The following is a 21,702-nucleotide window of genomic DNA, read 5'->3' as shown; positions in this document are numbered from 1 at the left end:
GAAAGTATTTATACGGAGGTACAACCTATGTTTAATTCCAGGAAGATTCTGCATGCTTTTATTAGATTACTAACGGTGACACTTGTAATGAAAACAGTTTCTTAAATACTCGTACAATCTTCGATGTTTGACATTCAGTGAAAGAATTCCAAACCACTTCAAAGTTAATTACATAAATTTGTAAAATATACTAGACCTTGACTTGTCACTTTATAACCATTGAAAGAAACATGTAGTTCGCTCATCTGCGTAATCTATAATTCAATATGATTATTGTCTCAATATTCCCGCCTAATACGATCTGATTGGACAGAACAAGATCAGTCAAAACATTTCGTAAACATTACAAAAAACTTTTCTGGAGTTAACGCCTCTTGAACGCGTAGTCATGGGGACCAAACCCGTTTTGATTACATTGAAATATATGTTAAAACAGGCTTTGCCCCTGTGCGCGTAGTTCGCTGTATATATATACTGTTCCAAACAGTTTCATGATATGGCAAGTACTGATTCTATTGATAAATCTAGTTAAAACCACAGGCACCTGAATTTTTATCAATCAATTTATATATCGAAAAATTCTACCCCTACTATATATAAATACACAAAATGTTACCCCTTCTATATATACATACACAAGTGTGTATTTATATATAGTAGGGGTACAATTTTTCGATATATGACTTATTAAGCCACTGATTGATAAAATTTCGGGTTGCTGTTGCATGCTGGTTCATATATATGTATTAAACGTGAGATAGAGAGGGATGGATAATTGGGTATAGGTAAAGAGAAAATTGCATATCAATGGAATATATTAAAAATCACAATACATTTCACTACTTAATAATAATTAATGAGAGAGAGATCAGAGAGAGAGATAACATGCTGATAAAAGTGCATATCTATCTAGAAGGTCTGAGATGTGTAGAGCTTATATGAAGAAGTAAACTGGTCCTGAATATCTCCAGCAGATTTCCATTGTCTACCTTCTATTTGGAAAGTAGAGTACAGTGCATGGAGATCTACCGGAGATCTCCATACTGCAAACGAGCGAATCAGGATTACTCTTGCAGCCCTCAAATCGACCAAACGAATACTAGCACACCCAGTTGCCACTTGCAGGTGTAAGAGTCATGTGATTAAATTGACAGGAGTATATATAAGACTGCTTGAGCATGTGTATAGTCAGAGATCATCGACAAGTGGAGTAGCAAGTTGGTGATATTGAGTAGTGGAATTATCTGTGAGTGTTGAAGGTTATTTACTGAAGCCGAGACATTTTAGTCGATACGTTCTGGTGAGTTATTTTAGGTTTTGAATTGTTTTATTGGCATTGAAGTTGAATTCTATTAATTAAGCGCAACAATGTCTTATGATCACTTAAACTGTGGTGAAAAAATGTTTATCTATACAGGGTGATCAATATGTTTTAAAATAAAATATTGGGGAATTTGATTTCAATTCTATCCTGAACAACCCTGGTGTTAAATAGATGAGTGAGTCAATAAATCAGATAACTTTAAATAGCCACTACATGCATGGCTTCATTCGTGTCTGAATACACAATACGCAGTCTGCAACTTGGGACTACAAGTATATTTAATACCTGTCACTTTATTTAAAACTAAAGTTATGAATGCAAAATAAGTTTTTTTAAAAGAATTATACTGATAAAAGCTAGAACGGTATCAACTGTCTTTTGAGGGTCAGAAATTGACAAACCAATGGAGAAATTACTGTACAAAGCCCTTTAATTAGCCCACACAATCTTCGGTGGCTGGCACATGTGTGTGGGTGTATTGCACAAGCATATATACGGAGTGCAAAATCTAGCAACATTTCTGTAAGCGGAAGTTTAATTGTGTTATTGCATTGTTGATCTGGCACTATCTTTCAGGTAAAAATTAAGCTGACACACATGCAAGTGAAAAATTGAATGAGAGAGAAAAGAGAGAGAAAGTGAATTGAGTAAATTATATGTGATGCCGCTGAAGAAATCATCATTAGCTATAAACTGGCAAACAAATTAAATAAGATCTGTATATTACTTGTGTATCCTTTTTTGGTGTAACTTTTAAGTGTTTTAACTTTTTAAAAGAGCGAAATCTTGTGTAAGAATGACGTAACCAACCAACTACCGGTATAAACCTCCGGCTCGTGCACCATGTATCAAACCCTGACTACTATTTAGGCATAGTAAATGCACAACACAACACTATTATATAAGTATTATATAGAGTACTTTTTAACGAGTGTATCTTCAGATAACAGACCATGGGGGCTTGTCCCCCGAGTCTGATATCTGAAGATGCACTCGTTAAAAAGTTACTCTACATATTTTGTTACCCATGATCTATCAAAATTTTATTATGTAACATTTTATATGACCAATGAAAAAAGAGCCCGTGATTCTAGAAGTTTAGCGCACTATATTTATGAAAGTTCCATATACCTCGCCCTTTTAAGCCAGAATGTTGTGGATGACGATTGTGATTTTATGCTCTCGCAATTCTTAAGATATAGTTGAAACCGAATTCCTTAGGTAAATTAGGAAACCTTAACATTCACAATCTGTTGATATGCATCTTCGGGATGAAAAACCTAAACGAACACAAAGATGCTGAATTACTGGTTACGACGCTTTGTGTTAGAGGTACATTAACAGAGGTACATAGAGGTACCTACCCCCCCCCCCCCCCCCGCGTCCTCTAATCATTGTGTGCAGATTACTGCGTCATTTGCGAGAGAAAAACATTCAAAATTTGAATTTTCTTGATGAACATAACCTCTCTGCCATTTTCCGCAAAGTTTTAGACGTTTGCATGAAGGAGTTATTATCAAAGGGCTCAGGTACCAAAGTGCGACAAGTTGATTCGATAATGCCGGAAGATGAGGAAACATTCTGGACTCGTGGAGTATTTGGGTTAGATTCTTCTCAAGGACTAAAGTACACAGATATTCGGTCTAAGGACAATTGACGAACACCGGATTTAGATAATTATATGTTGTGGGGTTTTTTTTCAAGCGATAAGTGGCTGTATAAGCAGTATAAAATTGATCAGTTTTCTAGTAACTTAAAGTGATCATTCGGTCTAAGGACAATTGACGAACACCGGATTTAGATAATTATATGTTGTGGGGTTTTTTTTTTCGAGCGATAAGTGGCTGTATAAGCAGTATAAAATTGATCAGTTTTCTAGTAACTTAAAGTGATCACTTAAAGTGTGGTGAAAAAATATTTATCTATACTGTAAAGGGTGATCAATATGTATTAAAATAATTTTGGGGAAGTTGATTTCAATTCTATCCTGAACAACCCTGGTTTTAAATAGATGAGTGAGTCAATAAATCAGATAACTTTAAATACTCACTACATCCATGGCTTCATTCGTGTCTGAATACACAATACACAGTCTGCAAGTGAATGTCATCTGAGTAACCACGACTATTTGTAGAGTGGTAAGTGTTTTCAACTTTTAATGTATCAATTTTATATTTACACTTACCAGGAGTTGAAAAGATCAACAATCTCAACTAGTATCTATATGATTTTATAAAGTGTCACGATTAACAATTCAATGAAAATGATAAGTGCCCAGTATTGCTGTACGCAGTTACTGTGTCGGTGGGCTTTTGACTTAAGACAATTTAAAGCTCATTTTGTATCTGTGACGTTTAAACGAACATATATATTGGAGAAAAATCAAATGCATGATGTTCTTGTTCAGGGTTGCTGTCTAAATTGTAAGGATGGGAGAAATAATTATACCGGATATCATGTCTGTGAAGATGCATTAAGTCTCTTGTTGATTTACCAAGTGTGAGCTAAATCGATCATATATACCTCCATCAATTATAATCCAAGTATCCATAAAATAAAAGCTCGATCTACTTCAAAATTAATTGTCAAAATTCATGGCCCCTAAATAAAGGGCTTTGGTTTTTGAGGGTCAGGGCTGGCCATGCAAGTGTATGAATTATAAATGTTTGAATTCTAACAAAATTTTCTACCCATATAAGTAAGATAAAAAAGTAAATGTTTAAACATGTTACATGTACATTTATTATGTCATTTGCATGGATCCTCCTATGCTATGAAAATAGTGGCCCCTATACATATAGCTTAGTTCAAATTAAGTTTTGGATCTTATAATATATTATACAAGATGTAGTTATTTACAGTTTATATACTGAGAATAGATGATTATAGACTTAAAATTGTAAAATACTTTTCTTGGCCTCTGATCAGGGGTTCAGTCCTTATATAAAGGTACAAAATGGTGCATATAATGTTTCAATTATTACAATATGAAAAAATGATCTATTAAGCTATTACCACATAAAACTGTGGAATCGTCATTGTTCATGGGGGTTTGTGGCTTTTGTGGGTAACCTTAAATTCCCACGAATTTACACCCCCATGAATGTACGAGGGTTGTCCCAAAATAATGTAGACAGGACACATAACTTAAAATCTGTTCACTGCAATTTCATTAGACTTCTATGTTTTCTTCAATGACCCTTTGGCAAACAATGCTGAAAAGTTCAAATATGTACTTTATTTATTTCTCGAGAAGATGAATAATTAGTAACAACAGGTTTTGTCAGGCGGCGCAATGTGCGACGTCGAAAATTTCCAGTTTTACGTTGTTGCTAAACCCTCCACATCCTTTACGATAACATTTACGTTTTATTTCCGAAAATGTCTTAGAAAAAATATTATCTTTGAACATGTACCCTGAGTGCACATTCAACATAAATTTCTAGTTTTTTTTTTTTAAATATTTTTCAAGTACAAATGATCTGTCGGCTCCAGACTTGCCCTGTATTACTTGTTGTCTAACGTCCGTCTTGCCGAAATGTGTCGTTCAACATTTTGACGTCCATTGATATCGTTCGGAGTTTCTTTTTTCCACTTATTGTCATCATACTTGTTCAAATATTTTCAATGTTGTTTAACTACTTATTCACAAAACCATTTCTCATCGATTTTGTTAATTTCATTTACTTCCAAAACCGCTTAGGATTTATTTCATGGTCTTTACAAAATTGTATCAGTTACTGCTGCGCCGCCTTAAACGCTGACATTGTCATTTTATTACGAGTTAACTTTTCAACTTGTCACAAAACGCGCTATGAAATATTTAAAAGTTTTGTTATTGTCAAAACATTTAATGAGTAAATAATAGAATTATTATCAAATATCAAAGTATGTTTTATTTATATTTTTTCATTCAAAAAGTACTTTTCCTCGCAATTTTCATTTCATTATGTTGATTTTAACTTTTTGTTTTTGACATTGCGCCGCATGTCGAATTTCTGATCTAACATGCTTTCATTTCACTAATTTAATCTCAAACAATATTTGATTTTAAAACATTATTTGAATGCTAATTTCTTAAACCCTTTGTGGCACAAATTTCATCTTCCTTTGTCTTCGATTAACTGAATAACGCCACTTGTCTATGCTATTTTGGGACAACCCTCGTACATGTATATAGCAGCATTTAATTGTTTATTCATATTATCATTTAAATTATCCTGAACATGCTACATGTATCGCACCAACAATACGACAACTTAAGATATTTTAGCCACTTGCAAACATTGACCCCCAAAATAAAAATAAAGAGAACTTGATAAGGAGCATAGCAGAAATTAAAATATGGATGTTGTTTAGAAAATTAACGGTGATTTTTGGAATAAAACACCAATATTGTTGAAGATATTGTAGGTTATAAAGATGTTGAAAAAATTTAATGACAACATAAATTCACTGAAATCTCATAACAAATAATATTTTTTTTTTATACTTTAAGCAGTAATATTGTCAATTTATTTGTTCAACAATTAAGGTTTAAGTTTCTAAAATCCAATGGTACTGTATTTCCCCCCCTTTAAATTAACACTGACGCAAAAGACTGCATAGTTTGATAATGACCCGTACAACCCCATGAGTGGCCTTGTGTCATGTGATTAAATTGACAGGATATATATAAGACTGCTCGAGCATGTGTATAGTCAGAGATCATCGATAAGTGGAGTAGCAAGTTGGTGTTATCGAGTTAAGTGGAATTATCTGTGATTGTTGAAGGATACTGAAGCCGGGACATTTTAGTCGATACGTTCTGGTGAGTTATTTCTGGTTTTAAATTGTTTTATTGGCATTGATGTTGAATTCTATTAATTAAGCGCAACGATGTCTTATGATCACTTAAAGTGTGGTGAAAAAATGTTTATCGATTCAGGGTGATCAATATGTATTAAAATATAATATTGGGGAAGTTGATTTCAATTCTATCCTGAACAACCCTGGTTTTAAATAGATGAGTGAGTCAATAAATCAGATAACTTTAAATACTCACTACATGCATGGCTTCATTCGTGTCTGAATACACAATACACAGTCTGCAAGTGAATGTCATCTGAGTAACCACGACTATTTGTAGAGTGGTAAGTGTTTTCAACTTTTAATGTATCAATTTTATATTTACACTTACCAGGAGTTGAAAAGATCAACAATCTCAACTAGTATCTATATGATTTTATAAAGTGTCACGATTAACAATTCAATGAAAATGATAAGTGCCCAGTATTGCTGTACGCAGTTACTGTGTCGGTGGGCTTTTGACTTAAGACAATTTAAAGCTCATTTTGTATCTGTGACGTTTAAACGAACATATATATTGGAGAAAAATCAAATGCATGATGTTCTTGTTCAGGGTTGCTGTCTAAATTGTAAGGATGGGAGAAATAATTATACCGGATATCATGTCTGTGAAGATGCATTAAGTCTCTTGTTGATTTACCAAGTGTGAGCTAAATCGATCATATATACTGTACCTCCATCAATTATAATCCAAGTATCCATAAAATAAAAGCTCGATCTACTTCAAAATTAATTGTCAAAATTCATGGCCCCTAAATAAGGGGTTTTGGTTTTTGAGGGTCAGAGCTGACCATGCAAGTATGAATTATAAATCTTTGAATTCTAACAAAACTTTCGACCCCACATATGTAAGGTAAAAAAGTAAATGTTTAAGCATGTTACATGTACATTTATTGTGTCATTTGCGTGGAGCCTCCTATTCTATGAAAATAATAGCCCCTATGTACATATAGCTGTGTTCAAATTAAGTTTTGGATCTTATAATATCTACAAAATGTAGTTATTTACAGTTTATTTGCTGAGAATATATGATTATAGAGTGACTTAAAATTGTAAAATACTTTTCTTGGTCTCTTTTCATGGTTTCAGTCTTTATATAGGTACAAAATGGTGGATAATGTTCTAATCATTACAATATGAAAAATGATCCAAGCTGTTAACTCTTATATACTGTGAAATCATCGTTGTTCATGGGGGTTTGTGGCTTTTGTGGGTAACCCTAAATTCCCATGAATTCACTCCCCTACGAATGTAACTTTGATTGTTAATTTATATTTATTTAAATATCCTGAACTTGCTACATGTATCGTACCAACAATATGATAACTTGGGGTATTTTTGCCACTTAAAAACATTGACCCCCTCAATAAAAATTCCCACCATATAATATTTATATACACAGGAGGACCACACCTTAACAAATTAAAAGTACTGAAAGCAGGGCTCTTTATATGTGTCATTATGCATTTTGGCAATTCTCTCTCTCTCTCTCTCTCTCTCTCTCTCTCTCTCTCTCTCTCTCTCTCTCTCTCTCTCTCTCTCTCTCTCTCTGTTTCATCAGAGAGCAACAAAATTGGTAGGCAGCTATTATCAAAAATATGTATGTCCATTAGAAAAAAAATCAACAGTGCATTGTATGTTTCCAAAATAGTTTTGTTTTTAAAAAAAACACATAATTATTAATGAAGAAAAAATCCCTCCCCAATAAATTAATTCACAAGGAAAAACCAATGCATTTGACAGAACTTGGCTGTCTGTTTAGCTATATGCTAGAGAGGAAGGTTTTATTTTACTTTTGACAATGTTCAGTTTTTTCTTTATTTTCGAAGTTGTGCTATTTATAGTAACATTAGCGATTTGCCTGACTGCAGCCAGACTCAGGTGCGATCAGCAAAGAGAGTGCTTGCGAGCACTCGCCAAAATTTGCTATACCCGCAACGGAAATTTTGGCGAGCGCCCGCTCTGTTGAACAAGTCTCAGGACTTTGCTTTCAGCAGAGCCCTGCTAAAATGCAGAGAGGGGACTGAATGACTAAATGACCATCCTCATAAATATGACAAATGAAGTCAATGTTTGAAGTTGGTACAGGTACATTCAACAACAACTTTATGTAATATGCTTTCAATTTTCTAATTGTTCATCTCCAGGGTTTTCATCAGCAGGAGTACGTGTATTATATGTAGGATACCGTGTATTTGATCTGACTGTTTGATGGAACTGAATTGGATATATCTGACAATGGAGTTAAAAGACATGTCAAGATTTTTCACAGTAAGTTTTTTTTATATATCAATATATTTATTCATTTATTATATTATTTATGTTTGGGGGAAAAAAATTGACTGTAAATTGCATTGCATTTGATGACATTAAATATGTAAGAACATGGTTAAAGGCACTCAGTTGTTCATTTCAATTAGGTGACCTTTTGCAATTGGTCTTTGTTGTTGTCCATCGTCCACTAACAATTTTACATTTTTAATTTCTGAAAACTATGTGGCCAATTCTTTCCATTTTTAGTTTAAAGTATTATGAGGATAAAATGTACTAAATTGTACAATTTATGACCGTAAAACCCCAGGCATCATGTGCAGAGCAAAATATATGCAAACATAGGCTAAATTTTCACACTTTTGGGAAAAAAATAAATATATAGTTATGATGTTCAAGAAGCCCTCTATCAATATTGTAAAATTCATAGTCCCTGGATGTATAATTTAAGGCTCCTACAACTCTTGCTTGTAATAACCTTTTTTTAAATGAATCAATGTTGGCCAACATCAAATAATAAATGTGAGGTAACAGTCAAAAGAGTCTTGGATTATACAAATATATTTAAATATAGGGTTTAAACAACATAATGAAGCATAAAATACAAACATGGGACCCCCTGACAAGTCCTTCTATTTAGGGCTATGGTATTCAGGTGACCGTCAAGGCCCATGGGCCTCTTGTTACTTAACATGTATTGTTACAGTACTACATAAACTTAATACTGTAGTTAAGTCATTTTAAGTTAAAAGCACCATAGCTTAGTATCAGCATTTTGACTTTTATAGATATGAAGTTATATAACCTGATTTTAATGTTAAATAATTTTCATTTTAATATTTTTCAGAAAGTTTGGAACAATACAACATTACCCAAGCTTAGCCGTGGAGTCAGTAAGGTAATATATAAGGAATAGATTTAATCATGCCCCGACAGAAATTATTACCTCATAATATTCAAAAAATAATTCCTTCTTACTTATTTTTATATAATGTTAAGCCATCGTACAATTGAATATTTAAATATAAATAAGCAAACCCGCTGGTGCCTCAATTTGGCGTCATTTGAAGTTATGGGTTATATAGTACAAAATCGATAGTGTTATCATAGGCAAAGACACTGGAAAATGTAAATATGTATAAATATTGTGAATTCGTGTTTGGTTTGAATTGAATGAAACTCAATTTAAACCTCTCTCCATATATTTAAAGGAATAATTAGTTTTGCATATTATACAAAGTTACAAAAAATGTACATAAGGATCGAATGCTACACAGCGACCATGATTTAAGGTGACTGCAATCAAGTGTAAAAGGATCAAAGGGTTTACATACCTGGTACCTATCTATGACCCATGCTCAGCTTTAACCAGAGCATATGTTTGTCAGTCACCAGCGCATTAGGTCCAATAGACGCCAAGGGTTTGGGCTTTGAAGGGGTGAAAGATTTAAGTCAGGAAAATGTGAATAATCTATGGTATAATTTATACCGGTAAACGCAATGAGAAAATTAATGTTGAAGCAAGCTATATGTGTAGTATGCAATCATATGCTTTTTTATAAATGAAAAATGTAGCCCCCCCCCCCAAAAAAAAAAAAAACAAAAAAAAAAATTAAAAAGAGAATTAAGGTAAGAAGGTTCCATGATTCACACACCCTGTGAGGGAGTGGAGAGGGATCACAGTATAAATGTTTTGGTGGAAATGGAGTACTATATGGATAAACCTTAAAAGATTATTTGATAAGGTAACTTAAATTACACATTATTTTCAAAAGTAGCCTAAATCCAGGGATCAGAGAGCAAGATCACTTTTTGAAGATTTTAGGTCCAGTTTTTGATACATATTAGGATAGATTGCTCAGGTTAGCAATATAGCCCATGGACTTCATTATCATGTTTTAGCTGTGAAATTGCAAACGAGTAACATTGAAATTGATAATCATTAATATGTAATATTTTTTTAATTTAATTTCAGTGGCTGAGTCCTGAAGAAGATCAAACTTACAAGTTAGTTTACATCAGAATTCAAATGACCTTTATAATTTCCGAATTTTGTTTCTATTATAAATCAAATTGTAAATGCATGTATACATGTACATTGTAGATTTCTGAAATTCACCCAGTATGAATCCAGTTCAAATGAACAGGAGACAGATGGCACTGGCCGACAGGTAAAGGTGATATCCAGTAAAATTACATGTTTATTATTTTAAAAATTCAATTTCATATCTGTCCCTTTAAGAAATGGTGATCGGTCAGCTGTCCATCATGAGTATATAATCCCATAACATTATTTCATTGTAAGTTAATTTTATCACATATTTGATAAGTGTTAAAGTGTGATATATTTAATGTATTTACTATAGTCTTACCTGTAAGGCATAGAAGCTTGAAATACACATGAATTTTATTTAGTGATAAAGTTGCAGTTACAATTAAAGTAGCACATTAATTTAGGTTATATGCTATATTATAATAGAAGTCTGTTAAGTAATATACTGCTCAACATAGATTTTGTAGTTTAGTAAGGTATGGTTTGCAGCTACAGGGAGGTAACTCAGATTTTCATTGTGATGTCAAGTAATATTTATGACTAACGTCAGAACCAATTTTTGTCTCCCGCTTTTACTGAAAGTAGCTAGAGGGAATATTATATTGGGTATATACCTCTATGGGACCGTTCACTATTTAAGATATCTCATATACTTCACATCATGACGTATTGTTACAGTACGTACTGTATAAACCAAATACTGTAGCTAAGTCATTTTAAATTAAAAGCACCATAGCTTAGTATCAGCATTTTGACTTTTATAGATGTGAAGATATAATTAATATAACTTGATTTTCATTTTAAATAATTTTCATTTTAATATTTTTCAGAAAGTTTGGAACAATACAACATTACCCAAGCTTAGCCGTGGAGTCAGTAAGGTAATATATATAAATATGGTGAATTTGTGTTTGGTTTGGATTGAATGAAACTCAATTTAATAAACCTCCCTTCATCGACTATTATTGAAAGGAATAATCAGTTTTGCATATTATACAAACAGGAAATGTACATAAAACAAGAAATGGGTTATATATATATTCTATATTATAAATATTGAAGTTGATATCTGTTTAAGAAATGAACTCAATGTCTACCCAAGTTATACTCGTATAACCTGGGTTGGGGCAATTTACGCTTTATAATCCGCGAAGCGGATTATAAAAAAGCGTAAATTGCTCCAACCCAGGTTATACGAGTATAACTTGGGTAGACATTGAGTTCATTCCTTATAATTTAATTTTCTGGAATTTGCTGTACAAATTGAGTCCGTTTTACTTTTAAAAATGATATAAATCTGTTCAAAATTCAAACGTAACGTCAAGTGAATTAGTACGTCGGTGCATTGTGACGTGTCTTGTGACGTGCAAACCAGGTTATACAAATTTAACTAAATTTTTCTATCCAATCAAATGCCGCGTTACAACCATAATTAAATTATTAAGTAATACTGCTCGACAACATAGATTTTGTAGTTTAAGTTAAGGTATGGTTTGCAGCTACAGGGAGGTAACTCATATTTTCATTGTGATGAAGTAATATTTGTGTCCCGCTTTTTACTGAAAGTAGCTAGAGGGAATATTATATTGGGTGTGTACTATGAAGGGGAACTATGGACATTATAAATAACAATGCATTTAGTTTATGTCTCCAACAAAGCACAGGAAAAAAAATGTAAATTCTTATACATTTTCACAATGTAGCACTAGAATCTATATATTTTCACTATGTGACCAAATTGGTCCTGACAAAGGGCCCAAACTCCTGAACCAAGGGCCTTGATTTTCACAATTATGGAATAAGGTTTACATGAATTCTGTTTACTCCCCTGCTGTGAATTGAGGGAAGATTCAACACATTTTCACTATATGGCAATATTTGTCAATTCCACCCAGGGGCCCACACCCCTGACCCAGGGGCCATCTATTAGATATAACAATTTTGGTAGAGGCCCTCATGGACATTATAACCATGCATTTAGTTTTGTTTTTTTAAATATATTGGTAAAAGTACAGAAGATTTTTTTTTAAATTTAACCCAATTTTGCTTATTTGACTCCTCCCATGAGGCTTTGGGAATGGTATAGTGGTTAATATCACAATTCATATTCCTCTTATCCTTGAAAATTGCTTCAAACTAAAAAAAGGTAACAAATTTACGGTTTTAACGTAAAATTGCTAATGCTGATCTCGCATTTTAAAGGGCGCACGGTCAAAAACCAATTTATGTCAGTGGGTCTTCTGAGTGACTATAAGATGATCATAAAAAACCTAGCTAATCTGAAAAGTGTATCATATATGCAACCGATATGACTTACCGATAATTAATTTCAGACTAACTGCTATGATGAACCAAAGACTCAAGGCAAAGAGAGGAATGATGACGCACATGGGGTGGTTCAAGAGAAAAGTCATTGTGCGGGCATGGAAGAAATGAGTAACGGTGTTGGAAAGAAGCACAAGTTTTCCAGTCTAGCTGATCCTGAATCCAAACAAAGGAAAATAGGTCTAGATCTATCCATATATTTGCTATACATCTTGTATAAATAATAACAGTCTTACTATTTTAACCATACAGCCTTCTCAAATATTCAACATTAACTTTATTAACATTTTTACAGTACATTTGTACTCAATTAATGTGCTGATTTAAACTGGCAGAGTATTGTTCAAAATAAAAGTTCCTTTTTTTATAAAAAAAAATTTTTATTGAATTGAAATACTATTGGTCGAAGTGAAGGCAAATTAATGGACTTGAATTTTTTTCTATGAATACGCTATTTTTTTTTGTGGGGGGGGGGGGGGTGGAGAGAGGTGTGCAAGAGGTATTGTATTTATACTTACACATTTATGTGCAATTAGTGTTTAATTCATTTGATAAATTTTGTTTAATTTCAGGTTCAATGTATTTTGCTGCTGTATGTGTTCTTCTCCTGATGTATTTACCTACTGGCCAAGGAGCTCCCTTAGGGGTATGATACATGCAAACTCATTTAATATTTTATATATTTGTTGCAACTCTCTGACAAAACTTGACATGTATGCGTGCATCAATCATGTAATAATTCCAGGTTTTGTACATTGGAATATTTTTATGATTATAAGGAAACTTGCAATAATGACAAAGAATAATAATGAACATGGTATATTTGCCCTCAAGGTATCTGGGATAATTTCTTCAAATCAACTAATTGAAATCAAAAAGTGATATAATTTCATCATCTTAAACGTACCACGATACATGTAGATATTTACCAACCTCTCCCATCAGGTTGTGTTTGCACAAGAAAAGAATAATCTGGTAGTTAAAATATTGATCAATGCGAGTAAACTGCTGATGTGAGTAAAGCATAGTCAGAGATTGACCTTTGTTGTGACCTTTGGTCATCCAATCAAAGTTTACATAATTTAAATTTTATTGTTTTAATACTGCTGATGCTGTAACAGCGATCTTGTATAGATTTTAAGACACTGGTCAAAACATGTTGTTACATATGACGTGTGAACATTCAGCTTTACGTACGATACTTTGAGTGTTTAAGCAGCAAGTAGGAGAGAGCTATGCGAACTCTGGATGCTAGCTTGAGACAATACATAACTACTGTAAACCAACTTTTATTCGCAGTGACTTTAATTTTGCAATTAACTTGTGATAAACTGGCTCACGATGACTAATATTTGTGACCAAGCCTTATCCAGACCTGTCATGCACAGATCTAGAGGGGAGGTTGAGGGGGGGGGGGGTCTCCCAAAAGATGATGGAGGGTTAAGTAACTGTTACAGCTAAGGTATGAACATTTGTGTACCTATGTGCTCGTGGTTATAGTGCTGAGTGTCCTGTACGTCTGCCATAAAATTAAATCTTTTAGAGTTTATGTATAGCAGCTAGTGTACTTATAATTACCTATTTGTATTTCATTTCTTTAATTTGTTATTTCAGTGAGGAAAGGTGGTATATATATATCTGGTACATACAATGAAAATATAATGATGTCTGCAACTCAGTGGTGTACTGTTTGTTGTATGATTAATACCATGTTTCTTTTATTAATATTTAACCATTTGTTTTGTAAAGTTTGTGTGGAATAACATAATTTACAATGCTTGGATTTATAAATGCACACATATGTACATATTAATGTAAAGAAAGAAATTATCATTTTATAAATGGAGAGAGAGAGAGAGAGAAGTTATTAATAAGTATGCTCATTATTATAATGACTTTTATCGATAAAAGATACTGAAAACAATTGAAGTAGATTTTTGCTAGTTGTACTACTGTGGTTTCATTAATATTCGAGGGTATCAATTTTCGTGGATAAAGTAAAAATCACAATTTCAAGGATACGTAAATTTGTGGCTAACCGGTGTCATATAATATTTTGAACCCCGCAATATATTGAACCCGGGTTCAAAATATCGCTGCGATATATTGAACCCCCCCCCATAAAATATTGAACCCAGGTTCAATATTTTATGGCCCCCTACCTTTTTCCAATTCCTATTGGAGAGGGGGTTCAAAATATTATGGCTGCGATATATTGAACCCCCTACCTATTTCCAATTCCCATTGGAGAGAGTTTAAAATATTATGGCTGCGATATATTGAACCCCCTACTGTTTCCAATTTCCTTTGGAGAGGGGGTTCAAAATATTATGGCTGTAATATTTTGAACCCCCCTCAATGTTTCATTGCTTTTGGAGAAGGGGTTCAAATATTCCCTTTGGAGAGGGGTTCAAAATATTATGGCTGCAATATATTGAACCCCATACCTATTTCCAATTCCTATTGGAGAGGGGGTTCAAAATATTATGGCCGCGATATATTGAACCCCCTACCTATTTCCAATTCCCATTGAAAAGGGGGTTCATAATATTATAGCTGCGATATATTGAAAACCCTTCTAATCATGGTACTCTTCCAAGTCCATGGCAGATGCGGTCACAAATGAATTGATCAGTAGAAACTCACAATTCCCAAATTGTATTACATAACAGGGATATTATACAGGCTGATGTCAGCTATGAAGGGAGCTACTGTTTACCTAGCTACTACCGGTGTGTATACACAGTACACAGGCGTTAGCCCCCTTTTCTCCCACCTGGGGACTACCATTTAGAGTAACCTCCAAGGATACCCTATTTTCTAGGGGGTTCAATATATCACAGCCATAATATTTTGAACCCCCTTTCCGATACCAATGAAAAATAGGGGGGGGGGGTTCAAAATATCGCTGCCATAATATTTTGAACCCCCTCTCCAATGGGAATTGGAAAAAGGTAGGGGGTTCAACATATCGCAGCCATAATATTTTGAACCCCCTCTCCAATACCAATGAAAAATAGAGGGGGGTTCAAAATATCGCGACCATAATATTTTGAACCCCCTCTCCAATGGGAATTGTAAAAAAAAATAGGGGGTTCAATATATCACAGCCATAATATTTTGAACCCCCTCTCCAATACCAATGAAAAATAGAGGGGGGTTCAAAATATCTCAGCCATAATATTTTGAACCCCCTATCCAATGGGAATTGGAAAAAGGTAGGGGGTTCAAAATACCGTGGCCATAATATTTTGAACCCCCTCTCCAATAGGAATTGGAAAAAGGTAGGGGGTTCAAAATATCGGGGCCATAATATTTTGAACCCCCTCTCCAATAGCAATGAAAAATAGAGGGGGGTTCAAAATATCGCGGCCATAATATTTTGAACCCCCTCTCCAATAGCAATAAAAAATAGAGGGGGGTTCAAAATATATTTTGAACCCCCTCTCCAATGGGAATTGGAAATAGGTAGGGGGTTCAATATATCGCAGCCATAATATTTTGAACCCCCTCTGCAAAGGGAATTGGAAACAATAATATTTTGAACCCCCTCTCCAATAGCAAAAAAAAATAGAGGGGGATTCAAAATATCGCGGCATTAATATTTTGAACCCCCTCTCCAATGGGAATTGGAAACAGTAGGGGGTTCAAAATGTCGCAGCCATAATATTTTGAACCCCCTCTCCAATAGAAATAAAAAATGGAGGGGGGTTCAAAATATCGCAGCCATAATATTTTGAACCCCCTCTCCAATGGGAATTGGAAATAGGTAGGGGGTTCAATATATCGCAGCCATAATATTTTGAACCCCCTCTCCAAAGGGAATTGGAAGCAATAATATTTTGAACCCCCTCTCCAATAGCAAAAAAAATAGAGGGGGATTCAAAATATCGCGGCATTAATATTGTGAACCCCCTCTCCAATGGGAATTGGAAACAGTAGGGGGTTCAAAATATCGCGGCCATAATATTTTGAACCCCCTCTCCAATAGCAATAAAAAATAGAGGGGGGTTCAAAATATATTTTGAACCCCCTCTCCAATGGGAATTGGAAATAGGTAGGGGGTTCAATATATCGCAGCCATAATATTTTGAACCCCCTCTCCAATACCAATGAAAAATAGAGGGGGGTTCAAAATATCTCAGCCATAATATTTTGAACCCCCTATCCAATGGGAATTGGAAAAAGGTAGGGGGTTCAAAATACCGTGGCCATAATATTTTGAACCCCCTCTCCAATAGGAATTGGAAAAAGGTAGGGGGTTCAAAATATCGGGGCCATAATATTTTGAACCCCCTCTCCAATAGCAATGAAAAATAGAGGGGGGTTCAAAATATCGCGGCCATAATATTTTGAACCCCCTCTCCAATAGCAATAAAAAATAGAGGGGGGTTCAAAATATATTTTGAACCCCCTCTCCAATGGGAATTGGAAATAGGTAGGGGGTTCAATATATCGCAGCCATAATATTTTGAACCCCCTCTGCAAAGGGAATTGGAAACAATAATATTTTGAACCCCCTCTCCAATAGCAAAAAAAAATAGAGGGGGATTCAAAATATCGCGGCATTAATATTTTGAACCCCCTCTCCAATGGGAATTGGAAACAGTAGGGGGTTCAAAATGTCGCAGCCATAATATTTTGAACCCCCTCTCCAATAGAAATAAAAAATGGAGGGGGGTTCAAAATATCGCAGCCATAATATTTTGAACCCCCTCTCCAATGGGAATTGGAAATAGGTAGGGGGTTCAATATATCGCATCCATAATACTTTGAACCCCCTCTCCAAAGGGAATTGGAAGCAATAATATTTTGAACCCCCTCTCCAATAGCAAAAAAAATAGAGGGGGATTCAAAATATCGCGGCATTAATATTTTGAACCCCCTCTCCAATGGGAATTGGAAACAGTAGGGGGTTCAAAATATCACGGCCATAATATTTTGAACCCCCTCTCCAATAGCAATAAAAAATAGAGGGGGGTTCAAAATATATTTTGAACCCCCTCTCCAATGGGAATTGGAAATAGGTAGGGGGTTCAATATATCGCAGCCATAATATTTTGAACCCCCTCTGCAAAGGGAATTGGAAACAATAATATTTTGAACCCCCTCTCCAATAGCAAAAAAAATAGAGGGGGATTCAAAATATCGCGGCATTAATATTTTGAACCCCCTCTCCAATAGGAATTGGAAACAGTAGGGGGTTCAAAATGTCGCAGCCATAATATTTTGAACCCCCTCTCCAATAGAAATAAAAAATGGAGGGGGGTTCAAAATATTGCAGCCATAATATTTTGAACCCCCTCTCCAATGGGAATTGGAAATAGGTAGGGGGTTCAATATATCGCAGCCATAATATTTTGAACCCCCTCTCCAAAGGGAATTGGAAGCAATAATATTTTTAACCACCTCTCCAATAGCAAAAAAAAAAATAGAGGGGGATTCAAAATATCGCAGCCATAATATTTTGAACCCCCTTCCAATGGGAATTGGAAACAGTAGGGGGTTCAAAATGTCGCAGTCATAATATTTTGAACCCCCTCTCCAAAGGGAATTGGAAATAGGTAGGGGGTTCAATATATCGCGGCCATAATATTTTGAACCCCTCTCCAAGAGCAATGAAAATTCGAGAGGGTTTCAAAATATCGCGGCCATAATATTTTGAACCCGGGGTTCAATATTTTATGGGGGGGTTCAATATATCGCAGCGATATTTTGAACCCGGGTTCATAATATCGCATAATATATTGAACCCGGGTTCAATATTTCGCGGTATCAAAATATTACATGACACCGGCTTATCAATACAAAATATTAATAGAAATTGCACTTCAATGAACATTTAATTTCGTGGATCAACTTAACAACGAAATCCACGAAAATTGGTTTCAACGAATCTTAATGAAACCACAGTATTTTTTTTTTGTATTTTTTTTTAGAACACACCAGAGATTTACTGTGGGTCGTATTTGTCTAACTTATATGATAGCTCTGGACCTTGGAATCAGAGCATGTGTAGCAGGGAGCTCGAAAAGATTCACTGTCAGACAGGGGAGATAAGACGCTGTGTGCCTTTTATTTCTGATCGAGGTTCTATGTACGCTGCTTGCATCATAGATCTTAAAGGTTATACTTTGAAAGGTATGTACCTATGATATTTAATGCCCTGTAGTTGAATATATTTTATAAAGTATTCAAAACAAAAAACCCACACATACTTAAAAAAGTTTAATTTTGTAATTTTTTTAATTCGATGTAGATGACGAGTGCATTTTGGTAACACAGATTGAAGGATCTAACAAAAATGTGGCCCATTGTTATGGTAAGGAATGCTTGAAGTATACTCATATGAGTATATTCCTGCAACAAGTTGAAGGGGTTGAAGGTTCTTTAATTTATACCCTATGCAAATAAAGCATGTCTTGAAATTTTATTAATGACTGCTGTATCTACGTAAAAATATTGTTGATTCAGAAGGTTCTTTTCAATTTTATACCCTATGCAAATAAAGCATGTCTGGAAATTTTATTATAATGACTTACTGTATCTATGTAAAATATTACAAATGTACTTGTAAACTCTCTGTACTGTCTATAAAAACACATGTCGGATAGATTTATTTTTTCTATCTTAAAGGAAAAGATTACTGTTCGGCTCATGCTGCTACCAGTACCCCTGCAAACTTGAAAAGTACAAGTGAGTATGAGATGATGCGCTGATTTTTCATTATAATTATTGTAGAAGCAGAAATTTTATTTGTTGAGGATTTTCTAATTTCATTATTTCGTTGTCTTTATAAATCAGGGAAATTAAATCCATGATGAATTTTTACCCCAAATATTTATAAATACAGAGTCATATACCTCAACAAAATTGTATTTGGTTTAAAATACAACAGAATTTTAACTCGATCACCAAAAATATATGTGCTTCTACAATAACTACATTGTGTCGTAGGAAAAGAAGATTGTGCATAATAATACTGTAACAATGAAAATATATTTCTGGACCAGGAATTGAACCCTGGACCTAAGCAACTCTATATATAGTTGATGATGTTTGTTGGTCAAGTGTCAAGGTCATATCGGATCAGACAAAAATCTTTTTTTTTCTTAAAACATAAACTTACTCTCCAGTTAGCCCTATTTGGCCAATACTTTACTTAAACAGGGGTTTTTGGTGAATGGCGTGCTGTGACCTTGAACCAAGTCAATGTGAAGGTCACAGCGGATCTTTTTATATTAGGTTTTAGACTGTAGAATTTTTTCCAGTTGCTTTATTAATCTTGCTCAGACTGAACAAAAATGCCTTTTTGTAAGGGGTATAAAATTAATTATATATTCTATGCCAGCTGGAAAATTTGTAAGTTTTAAGTCAAGGTCAAAGCAAAGTTATCTGAAATTCTATTCATCATATTGTCCATTATTTAAGCGGGGCCCTTTGAGATGGTCACCATCTCAATGTTGTCTAGTTTACATTGTCAAGGAAGGCGACGACACCATCTGTAGTGGGGAAGGAGCATGCATGTAAAAAGAATTTAAAAAATCGAGTAGATGGATGGACTGGGAGTCAAACCCTGAATACCTGCAATATATTCTAGTCAGGAGCTCTATCACTGAGCGACCTTGAATGATATACATGGTCCATATAACCCCATTAAAATATTAATTCTGACAGACTCGATTGTTTCTATTTTGCAAACATGAAGTTAAATTACTGGTTTACAAAACTGTAATCCATAATTTATTTTTTCATTGTAGATCCTTTGACTCCAAATGCCACAAATGAGCCTCTACACTCTTCATCTAACAAAAGTACTGGTACATGTAAGTATACACATGAGAACATACGAAGTTTTATGTTGTATTGTATGTGTACATATGTGACAGTCAGACTGGTTTGAATACCAGTGCCATGCAGATAAGCTCAGTTGGTAGAGCACCTGACTAGAGATTCAGGGGGCCTGGGTTCAAATCCTGGTCTGGTCTGTCAATATTTCTCCTATCCCGTTGCACATGCTAAAAGAAAACTGTAAAATTTATGCAAACTAATTTTCTATTGCAGACAACTGGACCACAGTCCTTGCTTTCCTACTCTGCTATTGGTTCATAGCATAAGTGGGCCTTGCCTTCGAATTTTTTTTGTAATTGATTATATATTCAGTGGATATATAAAGAATAAAGAATCATTCTTTGAGTATTATGGGGTGATAATTTTGGTCGGGGCTTGATCATATCCAATAAAGCCCAAAGGGCTTAATCAACAGTATTTTGTTGATAAAGAGAATTGTCTTGACTGTTGGCTCAAGTACAATTTTAGTGTCCGTCTTCTTCAATCATTTTCTGGATCTTCATGTAACTTGTATATTGTATTTGAATGCACATATATATGCTGTTCATTGATTCTCAATTATAGTTTCATTTTTTTTTTTTACAATATTGCTTTATAAAAGGGTTTTTTTTAAATGCTTGATGTCATATGCTTTGTATACCTGTATACTCAAATAAAAACATATATATAATCCAGCCTTGTATCTTTATATCTAATAAGATTATGTAGAGTCACTGATCTATGTGGTTATGAAAATGAATGCTGTTCAGATGGTGCATTTGCAAGATATCCATTAATTTATGCAGTCCCTGAAACGTTCCTCTTTCCCACTTGAACAGTGAGTGAATGCTGAATGGAATTTGGTTGATCTCTGAACGATGAACGCAGAGTAAACGGAGCGTAAATGCGATATCGATTGCAAAGGGAACGGTGATCACAAGATTTATTTATCTATTGGGAGCGTCTTGGAAGTTATCCTTACATTGTGTTTCGTCGGTAATCAGGGAAAAATAACAAATAAACTAAATATATGTATTGTTTAATATCAGTC

The 21,702-nt window shown here is 34.3% G+C and overlaps 1 protein-coding gene across 3 annotated transcripts; it reads left to right on the top strand.

The window, feature by feature from the left end:
• The first annotated feature begins 1,076 nt into the window (after positions 1-1,076).
• On the top strand, positions 1,077-21,345 carry LOC105324311 (uncharacterized). 3 transcript variants are annotated; one of them, XM_066071690.1, is made up of 13 exons: positions 1,077-1,300; positions 8,320-8,443; positions 9,291-9,341; positions 10,419-10,450; positions 10,548-10,620; positions 11,327-11,377; positions 12,830-13,001; positions 13,394-13,467; positions 18,761-18,962; positions 19,081-19,143; positions 19,458-19,517; positions 20,582-20,647; positions 20,886-21,345. In XM_066071690.1, the coding sequence occupies exons 2-13, from the start codon at positions 8,384-8,386 to the stop codon at positions 20,936-20,938; spliced, it is 957 nt and encodes a 318-aa protein (XP_065927762.1). In that variant the 5' UTR covers positions 1,077-1,300; positions 8,320-8,383; the 3' UTR covers positions 20,939-21,345. The 3 variants fall into 3 exon arrangements, with proteins under 3 accessions (XP_065927762.1, XP_065927765.1, XP_065927764.1); XM_066071693.1 differs by having other exon boundaries at positions 1,088-1,300; positions 10,548-10,614; XM_066071692.1 differs by lacking the exon at positions 1,077-1,300 and adding an exon at positions 6,041-6,134.
• Positions 21,346-21,702: the final 357 nt, after the last annotated feature.

This window comes from Magallana gigas, chromosome 9 (genome assembly GCF_963853765.1).
Source record: "Magallana gigas chromosome 9, xbMagGiga1.1, whole genome shotgun sequence".
In the NCBI taxonomy this organism is placed as follows: Eukaryota; Metazoa; Mollusca; class Bivalvia; order Ostreida; family Ostreidae; genus Magallana; species Magallana gigas.
Note: the sequence above shows the minus strand (reverse complement) of the source record. Positions and strands in the feature narration are given on the sequence as shown.

Bases quoted from the DNA above. Each gene is read 5' to 3' on its own strand.
- LOC105324311 (XM_066071690.1), top strand. From the start codon at position 8,384: ATGGAACTGAATTGGATATATCTGACAATGGAGTTAAAAGACATGTCA. The intron at 19,144-19,457 runs GTAAGGAATGCT...TCTATCTTAAAG, and splicing joins AAATGTGGCCCATTGTTATG to GAAAAGATTACTGTTCGGCT. The intron at 20,648-20,885 runs GTAAGTATACAC...TTTCTATTGCAG, and splicing joins TAACAAAAGTACTGGTACAT to ACAACTGGACCACAGTCCTT.